The sequence below is a fragment of the Carcharhinus amblyrhynchos genome, chromosome 10, assembly GCF_965287045.1.
Source record: "Carcharhinus amblyrhynchos chromosome 10, sCarAmb.v2.hapA, whole genome shotgun sequence".
NCBI classification, from domain to species: Eukaryota; Metazoa; Chordata; class Chondrichthyes; order Carcharhiniformes; family Carcharhinidae; genus Carcharhinus; species Carcharhinus amblyrhynchos.
In genome coordinates this window covers 85,963,523-85,981,630 of record NC_137333.1, presented here as the reverse complement: position 1 = coordinate 85,981,630, position 18,108 = coordinate 85,963,523, and the positions used below count along the sequence as shown (strand labels likewise).

The 18,108-nt window shown below is 44.8% G+C and overlaps 1 protein-coding gene across 8 annotated transcripts in view; it reads left to right on the top strand.

Moving 5' to 3' along the window:
* LOC145349139 (F-box-like/WD repeat-containing protein TBL1X) overlaps positions 1–18,108 on the top strand; it is a 375,432-nt gene that overhangs the window by 253,151 nt on the left and 104,173 nt on the right. For 7 of the 8 annotated variants that reach the window (XM_080197521.1, XM_080197520.1, XM_080197523.1 and 4 more), the window contains one exon: positions 2,235–2,341. In XM_080197521.1, the coding sequence (XP_080053647.1) occupies positions 2,284–2,341 (58 nt within the window). In that variant the 5' untranslated portion in view covers positions 2,235–2,283. Of the gene's footprint in view, positions 1–2,234; positions 2,342–18,108 lie in introns of those variants that run through there. The other variant, XM_080197529.1, reaches the window with a different exon arrangement.

Sequence of the window (18,108 nt, the reverse complement as noted above, 5' to 3'; positions counted from 1 at the left end):
ATCCCAAAAGATCAGTAGATTTGTGTTTGTTAACAATATAACAAGATCATAGAATCACTACAGTGCAGAAAGAGACCATTTGGCCCATTGAGCCTGCACAACTCTCTGACAGAGCACCTTACACAGGCCATAACCGCACACAATTATCACACTAATTCCCCCCTAACCTGCACTTCGGACTGTGGAAGGAAACCAGAGCACTCGGAGGAAACCCACGCAGGCACAGGGACAACGTGCAGACTCCACACACACACAGTCACCCGAGGCCAGAATTGAACCTGGGTCCCTGGTGCTTTGAGGTAGCAATGCTAACTGCTGTGCCACCGTGCCGCCCAAGATATGGCGAAATGGGGGAGTAAATGAGGTTAAAATACAGATTAGCTGTGATCTATTTGAATAGTTGTACTTTGGACTGAATGGCTGATTGTCTTTCTAATCTATGTTTATGTGACTGGGAATACTACATTCTTCTGGTGTCAAGTTTTATTTTGGAAATAGTGAAGCACATTGGAATACGTGTATAAATGTCGGAATGCTGTACATCACTTCCAATTATCATTGGTTTCAGTACTGCGATCCAATAAAATGTTATATTCCCCCAGTGAGCCAGGCATGATTACGCAAATAGCTATAAACAAGCACAGCACAATGATTGAAGCATGGAAAATTCATAAACCAAAATAATAACAAAAAGGATAAAAGTGAGCGGAATTTTAACTTGCCATCTTAGGCTTGAAGAGAGAGCAGGATTGTAAATGTTTGGGAAGCTTCTCTGGAGCATTCCTTCGACAGCAAAGAGTGAGTTTGGAGTTATGGTGTGAAAAATGTTTAAGATGTCGGGCAAATATTTCCAAAAAAATGACCAAGTGTCACATTCTGACCGAAAACCAACAGAACAGCTAGGTTTGCTCTCCAGACTTATTGGCACTTAGTCAATAAAAAGCAGAGGGTGTGTTTTGCAGCATCATTCTTAAGGGACGAGGCCTAAATATGCTGACGACAAGGCCGGCTCCACACGTATCCCCCACTTCCAATCTCTGTGGATCCAGGCTTCTGGCGACTTTAGGCCCTGACCCTGACAGTGATGGCGCAAAACATGCCCCCTTCTTTAAAATAGGGAGAAACACACCAGTATGGGTGGCACAGTGGTTAGCACTGCTGGCTCACAGTGCCAGGGACCCGGGTTCAATCCCTGGCTTGGGTCACTGTCTGTGTGGAGCTTACACATTCTCCCCGTGTGTGCGTGGGTTTCCTCCGGGTGCTCCGGTTTCCTCCCACAGTCCAAAGATGTGCGGGTTAGGTTGATTGGCCATGATAAATTGACACTAGGGTCAGGGGATTGGCAGGGTAAATATGTAGTGTCACGGGAATAGGATCTGGATGGGATTGTGGTCGGTGCAGACTCAATGGGCCAAATGGCACTATATGGCACTTCTGCACTATATGAATTCTATGGATTCTATGATTTACTGGACTGAACCTGTCACTCTGCCAATTTTGGGGGAAATTTCTGCCCCTAGGATTCAGATTGCACCATGTAAACTATCAAGTTGAATTCAGTACGTCTGATCATCTGAGGGCTGGCCTCAGAAAGATAAGCTTAAAAGCTTCTAGCTTGCCAGTAAAACCTAACTGGGTCACTAATATCCTTCAGAGAAGAACTGCTGCCAGCCCAATCAGTCTGTCCTACGCACAACTCTACTTCCCCACTTACACGGTTGACTTCTAATGTCCTCTGATGGCATTCAGTTGTAAACAATCAATACAAAATTCCTTTTCATACTGTGTTCAGGTGACCACATGCACGTAGATACAGAAATAGAAAAATCTGCCCTATTGATTATAGAAGGCCTCTTTGTTCCAATTGAGAGTTTCCAAATATAAGGGAAATCAATTAAGTGAATGAGCAACACTATTAGAAGACAGAGTTGGAAGGCGTGAGGTTATCCCCTTTGAAAGGATGACCTCACGCCTTCCTTAATGGATTCTCATTTTTGAGTTTTAAGTATTTTGGCTGACTCAAACCTCGCGAGGTAGAAAATGAAGATCAGTCATAACGTTAAAAGCAAATTACTGCGTATACTGGGGTTTGCTGAGATTTTTCCAGCATTTTAACTTTTGGTTATCAGTCATATAATGTCATTTGTAGTTTATGAGCAGTGTAGTTAACTGTCACCTAATCCTTGGCGAAATAACTAAATTATCATTTTTTTTTGTGTGTCCTTATCCAACAGGGCATAGACTGCAGTGCTTGTAAACCTCATAATTTGAGGTGGGGCTAAGATGAGCATAACTAGTGACGAAGTAAACTTCTTGGTTTATCGATATCTCCAAGAATCAGGTAAGAATGTGTCTCCTGAAGCAATTGATTTGTATGGATTATTTATTGCACTCATAGGATCCCATTTAATTAAGTGACGTGTCATTTTTGACACGGACCCAGTGACTCTTTGATCATCTGAAGTTCTGTTTTTCATGAAGCGTTGGCAGATTTATTGGAAAATATGAGGCTCACGTGCTCTCCTCTTCTACTTTGGCTCAGTCACTGTAAACATAGACAAACCCTTATCATTGCGGGGCATTCACATGTCACGCAGGTGGCTGTTGTGTGTGGGTGGGAGCCATACAGTAATAGCTTTGTTCCGCATACTTTGGCATATAATTAGGCCGACTTTACATATTCACAGTTAGGAAAGAATCTGCTGGTATTTTGGGGATTTACCATATTAACTACATAATTGATGACTGCATTCAAGGGTTTCTTCTTTATTGCCGTTAGCTGAAAAGCTCACTTTGCCTGATCGATAATTCTTCTTCAACATCGATTTATGAAGTTAATTGGGTCGGCCAGACAGTCCCTGAGGATTTGATTTCTCTTTGCTTCAGGCTATCGCTACTGGCAACCGATGAGCAGCGTAAAGGAATAGGGAAGTAACAAAATGCAGTCCTCTAATTAATTTGGAGCTCAATTATATTGTAGTATAATCATAAATATACATTGCAGTAAGATGCACAGGCTCCGCTAAGCAAATTTTGAGTATTTATGATCCAAAGGTCTCTGAGCTTGTTACAAAATGGAGCACGTTTAAAACGCAACAGTGTTTACAGTGACACAATGGTTAGCACTGCTGCCTCACAGCGTCAGGGACCCAGGTTCAATTTCTTTGTGTTTCCTGCGGGGTACTCCAGTTTCCTCCCACAGACTAAAGATGTGCCGGTTAAGTTGATTGGCCATGCTAAATTGCCCCTTACCATCAGAGGGACTAGCAGGGTAAATGGAGTTACGGGGATAGGACCTGGGTGGTTTTGTGGTTGGTGTGGACTGGATGGGCCAAATGGCCTCCTTCTGCACTGTAGGAATTCTATGATTCTATGATTTTTACTTTCCTTGTTGGACCAGGAAGAGCAATTGTGTACATCTGAATTATGCAGGGAACGTTTAGGTTTCTGGCCATGGACTTGTGACCACAACGGAAGACACTAGCTTCATGGTATTGTCGCAAAATTATTAATCCAGAAATTCAGTTAATGTTCTAAGGATATTTCTGGTGGAAATTGAAGTAATTTAATAAAAAAATCTGGAGTTAAGAAACTGCTGATGACCACAAAACCATTGTCGTTTGCTGGAAAAACCCATCTGGTTCACAAAACTAATATCTTTGGTTTTAGTTTATTTATTAGTGTCATAAGTAGGCTTACATTAACACGGCAATTAAGTTACTGTAAAACTGTCCTTTAGGGAAGGAACTCTGCTGTCCTTACGTACATGTGACTCTAGAACCAAAGCAATATGGTTCATTTTCAATTCCCATGGGCAACTAGGAATGGGCAATAAATGCTGGCCAGCCAGCAATGCCCACGTTCCACAAATGAATAGAAAAAAAAACTTCCTGACTACAAGATCTACAAGCCAATAGTCTGGAAAGCATTTTTACAACATATTTGCATTGCAGGCTGTATGTGATCAGTATGGTAAGAGATGTGTCTTTTCCAACACTTGGAGTGTGCATTCTAATTAAATGCTTCAGCAGCAAGTTTTCATGAATTTAAAAATAAAGATTATTTATTCTTGCACAATTAGCCAAATTGAAACAATGACACACACCCAGATTCTCACATACTCACATATAGACAAACACTGGATACAGATAAAGATAGTGTACTTAGTTTACAGCTAATTCATTGTCTAACTCATGATTTCCAGTCTCTTGTGTGGCAGGTCTGTGGTTTCTTGGCTGGATTCAGTGATTCAAAGTGAGGGTCTTGTAAATTAAAGGGTCTCCAGGAGGCTGTGAGGTTTCTTGTAGTCAAACATCTAGGAGGTTGATTCTCAGGTGACCTTTGAATCTGGAACAGGCCAAGTCTTGTGGCTGCTTGATGTCTTGCAGCCCGTTTGAGTCTAACTCTCAGCACCTGGGTCTGCAAGGTGCAGGGGTATTAAAGGTGCAGTCCCCAAAGCCAGTTTTGATCACATGACTGCAGAGTTAATAGTTCTTCTGGTTTAGATGGGAGAGGCCTTCACGATACAATGGGAAGTTGACAGCGGCCGTTGAGTTTTGATCTTCCCTTTTGTTCAGTGTGACACATGGAGATTCCATAAACTTTAGGGCCCACCCTAAAACAATGAATTCCATAAATGGCTGTAAGGCACCCTCACCTATCTCCGTATTTAATTAGGTATTCTCCAGAGATTTGGTACTATCTGCAATCCAAGTGCCAAAAGTCACATGATTTGTGACAGTGGGGCGGCACGCTGGCACACTGGTTAGCACTGCTGTCTCACAACATCAGGGACTCGGGTTTGATTCCCGGCTTGGGTGACTGTGTGGAGTTTGCACATTTGCCTCGAGTCTGTGTGGATTTCCTCCGGGTGCACCGGTTTCCTTCCACTATCTGTCTGAAAGAGGTGCTGGTTAAGTGCATTGACCATGCTAAATTCTCCCTCAGTGTACCCAAACAGGCACCAGATTGTGATGAATAGGGTATTTTTACAGTAACTTCATTGAAATATTAAGGTAAGCCTACTTGTGACACTCATAAATACACTTTATAAAAGTCAACTTAACAGTTTGCTTTTGTCCAGTTTTCAAAAATATTGATTGACAGCTTCCAGGAATCCTAAGCAAATTACGTAAGCATCTTTTGTGGATCTCACTAACCACACATTGATGGACTGGAAGCCATTGCAGTTGATGAATACTGTTGTGGAGGTGCCTTAATTACGATATGCTTCTAGTCAATGATGTCCCGAGCCTATGGATGTCCCCTCAAAGCTGCTCAAAGCTGAATGCCTGCTCATTCTATCAGGCATTGTCTCTGGAAAAGTGTGCATAACTGATGATCCTGGCAAAGAAACAATAATTCGTCTGTATTGTGAGTTTGTGGGTTGCCAGCTGAAAGATTCTATGAATATCTGCAGCTGAGTGCTGGAAGTATCCAGAGGCAAAGAGGTTGAGGGTGATGATAACTTTTCACAGTCATTGCAGAAGCATGCAGCTGGCAACAAATCTTGTTCCAACAGGCTGCAAATGCCTGGCACCTGTGGGGCGATGGTGATGTAGTGGTAATGTCACTGGGTTCATCATCCCGAGGTCCAGGCTAATGCTCTGGGGACCTGGGTTCAAATCCAATCATGGAAGCTGGTGGAATTGAAATTCAATGAATAAATCTTGAATATATTATTTTAAAACGCTTGTTTCAGTAATGGTGACCATGAAACTAATATCGATTGCCATTTTAAAAATCCCATCTGGTTCACTCATGTCCTTTAAGGAAGGAAATCTGCTGTCCTTGCCTGGTTAGGCCTACATGTGACTCCAAATGCACAGCAATGTGGTTGGCTCTCAATGGCCCTCTGAAATGGTCTAATAAGCCACTCAGCTCAAGGGCAATCAGAGGTGGGCAACAAATGCTGGCCTTGTCAGCGATGCCCACATTACAAAAAAGCACTTGATGTAACACTGTGTGCCTGCCGACACATGGGTGTTTCATAATGTCAAGGGAACTAATCCTCTCTGCCTATAGACCTTTTGTGTTGAGTAAAACACTTAACCCCTCTATAAGGGGTGATCTTATAGAAGTCTATAAAATAATGAGGGGCATAGATCAGCTAGATAGTCAACATCTTTTCCCTAAGGTAGGGGAGCCTAAAACTAGAGAGCATAGGTTTAAGATGAGAGGGGAGAGATACAAAAGGGTCCAGAGGGGCCATTTTTTCACACAGAGAGCGGTAAGTGTCTGGAACGAGCTGCCAGAGATGGTAGTAGAGGCGGGTGTAATTTTGTCTTTTAAAAAGCATTTAGACAGCTACATGGGTAAGATAGATATAGAGGGATGTGGGCCAAATGCAAACAATTGGGACTAGTTTAGGGGTTTAAAAAAAAAGGCGGCATGGACAAGTTGGGCCAAAGGACCTGTTTCCATGCTGTAAAGCTCTATGACTCTATAAGGCCCCTTGTGAGCTGCCCCTCTCTGCTGATCATCTCTCCTTCTGCAATTCTGAATGCTGAGGTGCTGCTGCTGCTGCTTCTTATCTGACGCCCAAGGTAACGCATTGTTAGTGGCACCCAGCTAATCTGTTAGATCAAAGCTTGAAATTGCTGATCAAGCGTAGAAGGATCCGAGGGGAAGATGACTACAGCTTGTTAGTGTAACCTCAAAAGATGAAAACGTTACCCCTAAAATATCTGCAGTCATCGCTCAAGTCAAGTGCTGTGAACAAAGCCTTTCACACAAGCAGGCAAGAAAGCAGTTGTGACGTGTTAGTGCTTATTGGCATAATTGTCCTGTCTTCAGCCCCTCAGTTACTGCTGTGTTCTCACCTTGTGTTCACTGGTGAGTTTTCGGAAGCCAGGAAACTGTGTGGACCCCCAGTGAAATTGCACAAGTCATGTTAATATCACTGAAATTGAGCAGTCAACATATTGAAATTGACAACCCACCCGTCCCGAGGGTATTGTGCACATTTAACAGGGAGTTAAATGAGCAAATCAACAGTCACAGCTGGCTTCCCCACGCACTCGCATTCTTCCAGGACTTAACATCTTGCCTGCACACAAACCCACTCACTATGTTAAAACTTCTTGGCCTTTTGACTGAGATCAAGCCCAAGGCAGAGTGGTTAATGCTGCTGTCTCACAGCACCAGGGACCTAGGTTCAATTCCAGCCTTGGGTCACTGCCTGTGTGGAGTCTGCATATCCTCTCGCTGTCTGTGTGGGTTTCCTCCGGGTGCTCTGGTTTCCTCCCACACACCAAAAGATATGCAGGTTAAGCTGATTGACCATGCTAAATTGACGATCAGTATGAGGGGGTTTAGCAGGGTATATACATGGGATTATGGGGATAGGGTCTGGGTGGGATTGTTGTCAGTGGGACGCAGTGGGCCGAATGGCCTCCTTCTGTACTGTAGGGATTCTAAATTCGGTGCAATGCCTTTTCTTGTTAGCTTGGATCTTGTATGCATCACTTTTTTTTCAGTTTATTTATTAGTGTCTATTTATGAATGTCTGCACTGGATGAGAATTTATTTCCACTCACTGAAGGCCAAGACATATGACATCTGATTCAACAGTACCAGTATCCTTGCAAGTTAAGAGGTCATTGTCCGAGCGTGGGTGTAGATGTTCTTAAAGTATATTTATTATTGTCACAAGCTGGCTTACATTAACACTGCAACGAAGTTACTGTGAAAATCCCCTTGTGGCCACACGCGAGCGCCTGGTCAGGTACTCTGAGGGAGAATTTAGCGTGTTCAATGTTTTTTCGGAATGTGGGAGTAAGCCAAAGCACCGGAGGAAACCCACGCAGACACAGAGAGAATGCGCAGACTCTGCTCAGACAGTGACCCAAGCCAAGAATCGAACCCGTGTCCCTGGTGCTGTGAGGCAGCAGTGCTAACCACCATCGAATTGGATTTAATTTGAATTTAAATTTGATTTTTGGAGCAAGAAAGGAGATGGATGTGGGTCTGCCCGCTCCACTGTGGCATTGTAACTATTAAGAATGGAGTAAAATCTTCTTAAAGATCACGTTAAAACTTGCTTCTCTATTACGCAGCTTGCAGACAGTGAGTTAGAGCACTCAGTAAAGTGCAGCTTTCAGTCTGACTGCTTGGTTTTAAAGTTAGTGTGAACTCACCCAGGTGAATGATTTAATATGAGTGTGCATTAGTTAACTTAGAAATGCAAATTTAGCAAGACTACAAGTTGAGATCTTTGCTGTTTCATATATCGAAGCGTGTGACAAGATACATTTGACAGCGTTAAACTGTAACGTTTGTTCACCTACCCAATGACCATAAAATTGTTTATTACTTTGAAATCTCTGTCTGAATTTCCAGACTGCTATTCAGACAGGGGAGGATTCATGTGCCACATGTGATGCATTCTGCGGGCTGGTGTACAGAGTAAGGATTCTCTATTATGATGTCTGGTTTAGACTATTATTTGCTGTGATGTTGGCCAGGTTTTGGAGCACTCTGGAGATGTACGGTTCGCTTAAGAATGTGGCAGAACTCAAAAGACTACCTCATATGAATTGATCTTGAAGGACAGATGATGTTCAAGGTTACTGTGAATGTTACTGATGTAACAACACATGGCGCTGAGAATTAATAATATTAAAACTCAAGGTAAACACGCTGCCTGCTTCAGTGAGAAGATCCTCTCTCTATTCATATATATTTTTAAATTTATTCATGGGAAATGAGCGATGTTGGCTGGCCAGGATTTATTACCCATCCTTAGTTATCCTTGGAGGGCAGTTAAGAGTCAAACCACATTACTGGGTCTCTGGAGCATTAGCTGGATTTCTGGATTAAAAATCTAGCGATAATACCATTAGGCCATTGGTGTTACCAATTCCAGAACTGATGAAAAATGAAGAAGAAGAATTCTGTGCTCTCAAGTCTTCACCAGGGCCATTTTGAATCAGACTGTATGAGCATTATTAATGCGTGGAAAGGCAGGCAGTGGTGTGATCCTTGTATCAATGGACAGCAATGAGATCAGAAAGGGGATCAAGGTTACTGGTGGGCCATTATATGATTATCCTGGTGTTCTGATGTGGTGGAAATTATTTTAAAATTCTGTTATTTAGTTAAGTGTGGCCCAATGGGGTTAAATTTCACAGATCAGCAGAGCTGGCAAATGTAGAACGAACTCTGATAAAGGGATTGATTTTAACAGGAGTGGTTTTGGGAGTAGCGAGGAGGGGGTTCTTGATTTTCCTTAATGTTTATGGTGGGCTTTGCAAATGGAACTGCTGGCTCCAGGTGCCCTGCCCATTTGCAGACTGTAATTTCCAGTTGCATTCCAGTATGTTTAAAGCAGAGATTCTTGCCGGAATTTTACTGCCTCGCCCACCCAAGGCTTGTTAGATCCAGCCTGAGGCCAACGGAGAATGCCATTCTGCGAGCCTCGCCCACTCCGATTCCAGGGCGGACGTGCTGGTAAAATTTCCAGCATACCTTATTGAAACATATAAGATGATTAGAGGTTTGGATAGGGTGGACAGTGATAGCCTTTTTCCTCGGATGGAGAAAGCTAGCACGAGGGGGCATAGCTTTAAATTAAGGGGAGGTAGTTATAGGACGGATGTCAGGGGTAGGTTCTTTACCCAGAGGGTGGTGAGGGATTGGAATGCCCTGCCTGCTGCAGTTGTAAATGCGCCTAGTTTGGGGGCGTTTAAGAGATCCGTGGATAGGTTTATGGATGGAAAGGGTTTGGTTTAGGTTAGAGGGTCATTGTTTTTTAACTGGTCGGCGCAACATCGTGGGCTGAAGGGCCTGTTCTGCGCTGTAATGTTCTATGTTCTATGTGTTTCTGGTAGATTGCTTTGGGAGGTTGTTGCAAGGTTTTTAGCAGCAGTGAGTTTGAAACAAACCCTCTGGTCCCTTGAGTCTTTCTTTAAAAGGTCATTGTGGAAAAGTGAAGGTTAGCAGCAATGTCTTCTTGCCCACAGGGAGTGTCAGAACACTGAAATGATTGATGTACACTAGGTTTGGAGAGGTGGTAAAGTTTATCAACTCTAGGAGTATCACTGTCTGGGGCCTGAGCGGTACGTGTTCTGCTCTTGCTCCTGGATAACAGTTTATAGTATCTGCACTGCCTCGCAGTTGGGGAGAGGGCTGCAATCAGGTGACGTGCACTGAAATGTGCAGCCCACTGAGCCCTGCACAGGGACGTTGGCCATGGGCCAGTCCAACCTTGCACCCTGGAGTTCACTGACAGAAAACTCTGTCTCTTGGTCCTGAAGAGCGGTGTCCAGTTTTTGCGCTGCCTCACAGTTGAACAGCAGCTAGGTCACGCGCACTGAAATGTGCAGCCAACCAAGCCCTGCACGGTGGCGCACGTGTTTCAGTGACCTGGCGAGAGCAAGGAAAGTGTGAGTGCGCCTCTTCGATTTTCTCTCTTTCTCAATAGCATGTCAACAGAGCTCCCCAACAGTTCCTCCAACACACATCCCAATTCCACCAATGCTCCAATGAATTCTTTCCTCTGCATCACATCTTCACTACCCACTACATGGATACACTTCAAACCCAAGGGCAGTATACACTGCTTAGCAGAAAACAACAGATGGTTGCAAATAGTTGGCCAGACTCTAATGTTACAAAGGAATTGCAGTAGGGATGGAAACTTGGCAGAATAGATCTCCATGCAATTTTCCTCCACTTTACACCTTGGAAATAAGCATCTTTTAGGTGTGAAGTGGAGGCAAATAAGGGCAATTTTCACAGCACAGTCCCAGTGAACACTGTCACACACATTATGACTTGCAAAGACATTGGCCAGAATTTTCCAGCTATTTTCACTGGCAGGATTTTCCTGTCCCGCCTACAGTCAAGCTCCGCCGCAGGTTTCCCGGCAGGGACTGCATAGAAATCCCATTGACAGTGGCGGGATCAGAAGATCTTGCCGTCGGCCAGTGTCAGAGCACCTCTGCCTCTGTGAAATATGCCACAGGGGGACATGGAAAATCAAACCCACTGATGTAGAGAGTGCCTGCTGGGTCTTGTCATAGTTTGTAAAAATAATGGGACATGTTTATTGCTGGGGTGAGTATAGGAAGGTGGGGCAGCACTTACTTCCCAATTCCTGTTGTTGCTCTGGCCACTGCTATTTTTGACAGTGGCTTTGAAATGGGCAACCCAAGTGCCCACAGAAAGCAGGTGAGCGCCTCACTAACCCATGCATATCAGATGCTATCACATCAGTAGGGCCCTGATGTAATTTTGAAACATGAATGGATGGTGTGTTCGCCCATTTATATTCAATAACAGTCCTGACCAGCTAAATGTCTTGGATCTCTGAACACAGCCTCCCACCCAATGAAATTGATGACAGAATAAATGTAACCTTCCAGTGTTTCCAAACAAAATATAACTTTGGCATGGGTAGTCCATCAGCCTTCTTAAATTCAGCATCTGTACTTAAGTAGGTCACCTTCAGGTGTTGCACAACACAGCTGGAGTTTTTAAGAAAACATACGCATCTTGACTGACCTTTGGCCGATTTCAGAAAGATGGACAATCTCAACGTCTCAAACAGATTGTAAACAACTGTTGGAAATAAGATGGAGAACAATGTTTGGCAGGTAAATAGCAAGACATAACCTTACATTACTACTATAAAGACTAGCTGGAAACTAGCTGCTGGCATAAAACTGCTAATATTACATAATGTTCCCATATAAATTTTATGAAGTTGTTTTATGAACGTCTGCACTGGATAAGAATTTATTTCCCCTCACTGAAGGCCAAGACACATGACATCTGATTTGACATCACTAGTTTCCTTGCAAGTACCTTAGCTAAGAGATCATTGTTCGTGCGTGAGTGTAGATGTTTTTAAAGTTTACTTATTAGTGTCACAAGTCGACTTACATTAACACCGCAAAGAAGTTACAGTGAAAACCCCCTAGTTGCCACACTCCAGTACCTGTTCGGGAATTTAGCAAAGCCAATGCACCTAACCAGCACATCTTTGGACTATGGGAGAAAACTGAAGCATCCAGAGGAATCCCACACAGGCACTGGGAGAACGTGCAGACTCCCCACAGACAATGATCCAAACTGGGAATCAAACCCAGGTCCCGGGCGCTGTGAGGCAGCAGTGCTAACTACTGTGCCACCCTGCTGGTGAGTGTCAATAGAAATCACAGTGACCCTGGCTAAATGAAAGAAAAGATTTTGTGAACTCAGTTTATTTCTTTAACTCGTTTCATCATTGGCAAAGCCATAAAGGACCAGAATTTTGCCACGGGAATCGGATCGGGTGAGGGGTGGACCATGGGAAGGTTCATTGACCTTAGACAGGATTTTCCAGTTTCGGTGTGAGCAAGGCTGGAAGATGCCACCCATTGTTTGCAATTGCTACTATAATGTGTGAAATTGAGAATCATGGCAGTGCGCCTATTGAAATAAAACTCATGAATCATTTTGCCACAGACATAAGATCCTGAATAATGTTTTAAGTTTCCATCCATCTGTAATAAACAATTTATCTGCTAGTCAATTAAGTGGCGTCATGCTTGTCAGACACTGCTTCAGTGAAGTGGGTTCCAGCCTACCCAGGATCTGCATTTAGTTTGATAGGCAGCACCTTACCTACTGCATGTCCTGTGCAGGAATACAGACACACACTGTGCACCTTCCATTATCCACACTGTTATTTACCAAGTGGGTCAACTGTTTGAATTTTCTCAGTTCAAGGCCGTCTACAAGAAAAGACCTCAATAAACAATAAGTACTTGTATTCATTCTAATGGAGCAAGTTCCCAGCATTGATGCTTGTAAATATGCTGCAGTGATAATTATTGTAACACTCATGTTTATTAGACTATTAATCCAGAAACTCAGCTAATGTTCTAGGGACCCGGGTTCGAATCCTGCCAAGGCTGATGGTGGAAATTGAATTCAATTAAAACTAAAATCTGGAATTAATCTATTGATAACGATTGTTGAAAAGACCCATCTGGTTCACTAGGGATTTTCACAGTAACTTCATTGCAGTGTTAATGTAAGACTGCTTGTGACTAATAAATAAATAAACTTTAGGATGACACAGTGGTTAGTACTGCTGCCTCACAGCACCAGGGACTTGGGTTCATTTCCCGGCTTGGGTCACCGTCACTGTGGAATCTGCACATTCTCCCCGTGTCTGCGTGGGTTTCCTCTGGGTGCTCTGGTTTCTCCCACCGTCCAAAGATGTGCAGGTTAGGTGGATTGGCCATGCTAAATTGCCCTTTAGTGTCAGGGAGACTAGCTAAGGTTAGGGCCGGGGTGGGTTTGTGGTTGGTGCAGACTTGATGGGCTGAATGGCCTCTTTCTGCATTATAGAATTCAATGATCTCTTTGGTTCAGGGAAGGAAATCTGCCATTCTGACCTGGTCTGGCCTACATGTGACTCCAGAGCCACAGCAATATAGTTAACTCTCAACTGCCCTCAGGCAACTAGAGATGGGCAATAAATGTTGGCCAGCCAGTGACACTGATGTCACATGAATGAATAATAAAAAAATACAGCCTTTGCTGAATTTCATTTGACGCTAATCCTCATTTTCCTTTGGTGCTAATTCAGCTTGATGTAATACATCAGTAATTCTCCCTTCTATTGTTTCTAGAATCTTACTTGTCTTCCTAAATAGTTCTTACACTGCAATTAAATAGATCATCTTTACTGCTCGGGAGCAAATGTAAGAGACATCCTAGTGCATTTTATACTTCAGTGACTGACTTCAGCAAAATTATGATTCATGAAGCGCAACTTGCCAAGATTCCCGACAGTAAAGTAATTGCTGAGGCAAGCTGCAAGAAAACACTTTCAGTATCACCATAAAAGAGAAGTTTCAGGCTGCAAGTGCATTGAAATTCTCAGTGATTGATGGAGGGATTGCTCTCACAGAAACCAGGTTTTCATCGTCTTTTGTTTATGAAATAGCAGACGAGGCAGCTGTTTAAACGGAAACCAGTGCCCAAACGCTATCTGTCTTGACATGGAAGCTGCAGAATTCCCATTTGTTAACCCTTGTGTCCTACTTTTTGAAGTCTGAAGAGGCTTGCAGCTTGAAGGCGCAGTCAGAAACCTTTGATGGATATTTCTGATGTCATTTAAAGAGACCAGCGCTAAGAACCGCGCAAAGAGCTTTCGGATGCAAAGTTGTGCTCGGTGCAGCAGCAATTTCAGGGCCATGGATGACATTTCAGTAATAAAGTGGCGCTCGCATCTATTTGGCGCACTTCCAGAGCTGACTGCACTGGAAAGCCATCTTGGTGAGGGTGCCAGAAGCATGCAGAGTAGAAAGAAAGTTCTGAAAGAAATGGCAGAGGTGATAGCGGATGCCTTGGTGGTTATTTTCCAAACATCGCTGGATTCCGGGGAAGTGCCGGAAGGTTGGAAAGCGGCTAATGTTACGCCGTTGTTTAAGAAGGGTGCCAGGCAAAAGGCAGGGAATTATAGGCCGGTTAGTTTAACGTCTGTTGTAGGTAAAATGTTAGAATCCGTCATCAAGGAGGAAATAGCGAGGCATCTTGAGGGGAATTGCTTGATAGAGCAGACGCAGCATGGTTTCGTTAAGGGGAAGTCGTGTCTGACAAATTTATTGGAGTTCTATGAGGATGTGTCTAGGGCGGTGGATAGAGGAGAGCCGGTGGATGTGGTCTTTCTTGATTTTCAGAAGGCGTTTGACAAGGTACCTCACAAGAGGTTATTGCAGAGGTAAGGGGACATGGAGTTGGGGGTAGGGTGTTAGCGTGGATAGAGGATTGGTTGTCAAATAGGAGGCAGAGAGTGGGGGTCAATGGGTGCTATTCAGATTGGCGGTTGGTGACTAGTGGAGTGCCCCAGGGGTCGGTGCTGGGGCCTCAGCTATTTACCTTTTATATAGATGATCTGGAGGAGGGAACCGAGTGTATGGTGTCGAAATTTGCTGATGACACCAAGATTGGTGGAGCGGCAAATTGCGCGGAGGGTGTGGAGAGTCTGCAGAAGGATCTAGATAGGCTGGGCGAATGGGCCAGGAACTGGCAAATGGAATTTAATGTTGGCAAGTGCGAGGTGGTCCACTTTGGTAGGAATAATGGTAGGAAGGACTATTACTTACGTGGCGAAAAACTGCAGCAGGCGACGGTGCAGAGGGACCTCGGGGTCCTTGTGCATGAGTCGCAAAAACCCAGCCTGCAGGTGCAGCAGGTGGTCGGGAAGGCGAATGGGATGCTGGCCTTCATAGCGAGGGGGATTGAATATAAAAGTAGGGAGGTCTTGCTGCAGCTGTATAGGGCATTGGTGAGGCCGCAGCTGGAGTACTGTGTGCAGTTTTGGTTGCCGTACTTACGCAAGGATATTTTGGCCTTGGAGGGAGTGCGGAGGAGGTTTACTAGGCTGATACCGGAGTTGAGGGGGTTGAGCTATGAGGAGAGGCTGAATAAACTAGGCTTGTACTCGTTAGAGTTTAGAAGAATGAGGGGAGATCTCATTGAGACATATAAGATGATGAATGGGATGGATAGGATAGAGGTGGAGAGACTCTTCCCACTCAGAAAGGACAGTAGGACTAGGGGATACAGCCTCAAGATAAAGGGGGGGCGGTTTAGAACGGAGTTGAGGAAGGACTTCTTCACTCAAAGGGTGGTGAATCTCTGGAATTCTCTGCCCGTTGAGGTGGTGGAGGCTGCCTCGCTAAATATTTTTAAGACGCGGGTTGATGGGTTTTTGATAAGCGAGGGGATTAAGGGTTATGGGGAGAGGGCGAGAATGTGGAACTGAGCCACGACAGATCAGCCATGATCTTATTGAATGGCAGGGCAGGCTCGACGGGCTAGATGGCCTATTCCTGCTCCTATTTCTTATGTTCTTATGTTCTTAGATAGTTCTTGACTTCAGTCAGCCTCTAATGCTGATTTGACAAGAGGGCTACCATTTTGGACCTTGCTGCTCCAGTTAACCCTGCTAGTGATTAGCACTGTTGCTTCACAGCGCCAGGGACCTGGGTTTGAAACTCGGCTTGGGTCACTGTCTGTACAGAATCTGCACGTTCTCTCTGTGTCTGCGTGGGTTTCCTTCATGTGCTACCTAGCCGGCACCCTGGCACTGCCCAGTGGGCACCTGTAGGGCTGATATGTGGTGGGTGGGGGGGGAACTCGCTGCCACTCTGCATTAGGACTCGGTGGGGTTGTGAGGCAGGAGGGCGATTGGGGCTGGCCATGGGGGGGAGTCGGTGATCAGGGCATGAATCCCCCAGTGGACTCATGGCTAGTGGAAGGCTGTTAACGTGCACTGGAGTGACTGAAATCAGATTTGACAGGATATGCTAGAGCATTACTGGGTCTGAACGTGGGTGGCAGAAGACTGGGCTGGTTGCCTGTGAGGAAACAGCAAGGGCATTGGCAAAGTGGGGGGGAGCATGAGAGAGAATCATCCTGAGAGGGAATAGCAGGTTTGTGCTCCATGTGGCCACTGCTACTTCCCCAGGATGGGACCTCAGCAATTGGAGTAGCCATGCACATCACAGATTACTGGACTGTGAGACTCTGGAAACAGCTTTGGATGGTGGTATCCACAGCTAGAAATGATGATATCCACAGCCTTGAACGCTGGTATCCACAGCCTTGAACGCTGGTATCCACAGCCTTGAACGCTGGTATCCACAGCCTTGAACGCTGGTATCCACAGCCTTGAACGCTGGTATCCACAGCCTTGACCATTGTATCCCTGGTAGCACTCAGATTTTGGGTGGCTTCTACTTGCACTACAGTGGAATTTGAGATATCAGACACTATGATGGAGAGGTTCCCAACTTCTGTTACACATTTGACCACTATGTCTACATTGGAAAGGATGGTTTCCAGACTCTGTGTCAAGCCTAGTGCCAAGATGGAGCTTGACTCCTCCCCAGTGGGAAGCCTGCCAATGCACCAAGCATGCCTATCAATCTTTTTCTACATGTTGTCCAATCATAGTCCTCATCCGAGTCCTTAACAGTGGAACCCAGTTTAAGAACTCACCTCCAGGGAGGCAGCGCATGTGCCATCCTCTTGACCTAACCTTGCCATAGCCCACTTGTGCCCAGTGGCTCATCACACGTAGACCTGTCTTCATATGGTGCCAATATCTGCTGATGGCTAAGTGTGGGATCCGTTGTAACTTCAGTTTCTTGCTCCTCAGGACTTAAATCTCCCGTGCCACTCTCTAGCTTGGAAACAGTTCCTATCTGAAAGCATAAAGGCAGAGGATAAGGTTACGGTGAGGGAGCAGGGAGAAAGCAAGGGGTGCAGAGTTATACCATCTACAAGTTGTAAATGGGCAGGAATTCTTGTGCAAGGAGGGCGGTGGAATTTGAGAAGGTGGATTAAATAGGAGCATACTGTCCTCTCCAGTGCTTTAAACTACATGGCTTCACTCATAGTCACACCAATAAATTCCAGTACCTGATCCTACATGAGGGTGAATACATGGAACTGTGCCTACCTCGTGCTGATGCCTTTAATTGGCCTTTAAGAAAGATGGCCTTTCTTAACTTGGCCTTCAAGAAAGATGGAGGTGTGTCAGCGAGTGAGGTGCAATGTGTTTGGGTAACGTACTTGGCACTGTTGAGTAGCAGCCAGTGTGCTCAAGCTGTGAAATAAGTGTTCAACTGCAGCGACGTGAGGCTGAGGTCAGGTTAAGAGTGTGAGGTGTGAGGCATGTGGATGGAAATTATTGGTAGATGAGTGAAGGAGACGTGGGGAGGCTTGTGTGAGGCTAGATATAGCATGAGATTATCTTAACTAATCATGTGAGATTATTGAACCTCTTCTGGTACTGCATCCAGGTCCTGGGGGCTAGACTACGATCATTTGTCATGGTAGGTACTTGCTTCTACTGCACTCTAGTTGCTGCCTGGAATGTTACATGGTCCTTTGAAGGGAAAGCTTGTGTATCTCCCGTGCCAAGGCCTCCAGTGCCACATCCGAAAATCTTGGGGCACAATCTGTGGCCTGTTGTGCTGTTTTTCAAGGTTGCTCCTGGTCTCTGATTCCTGTTCCATCATTTACAGTCTATGATGCAGCCAGAATGCACCTTGCCTTTCAGAGGCACAGGCTAGGTAGTACAGTCTAGATTTTGTAGGA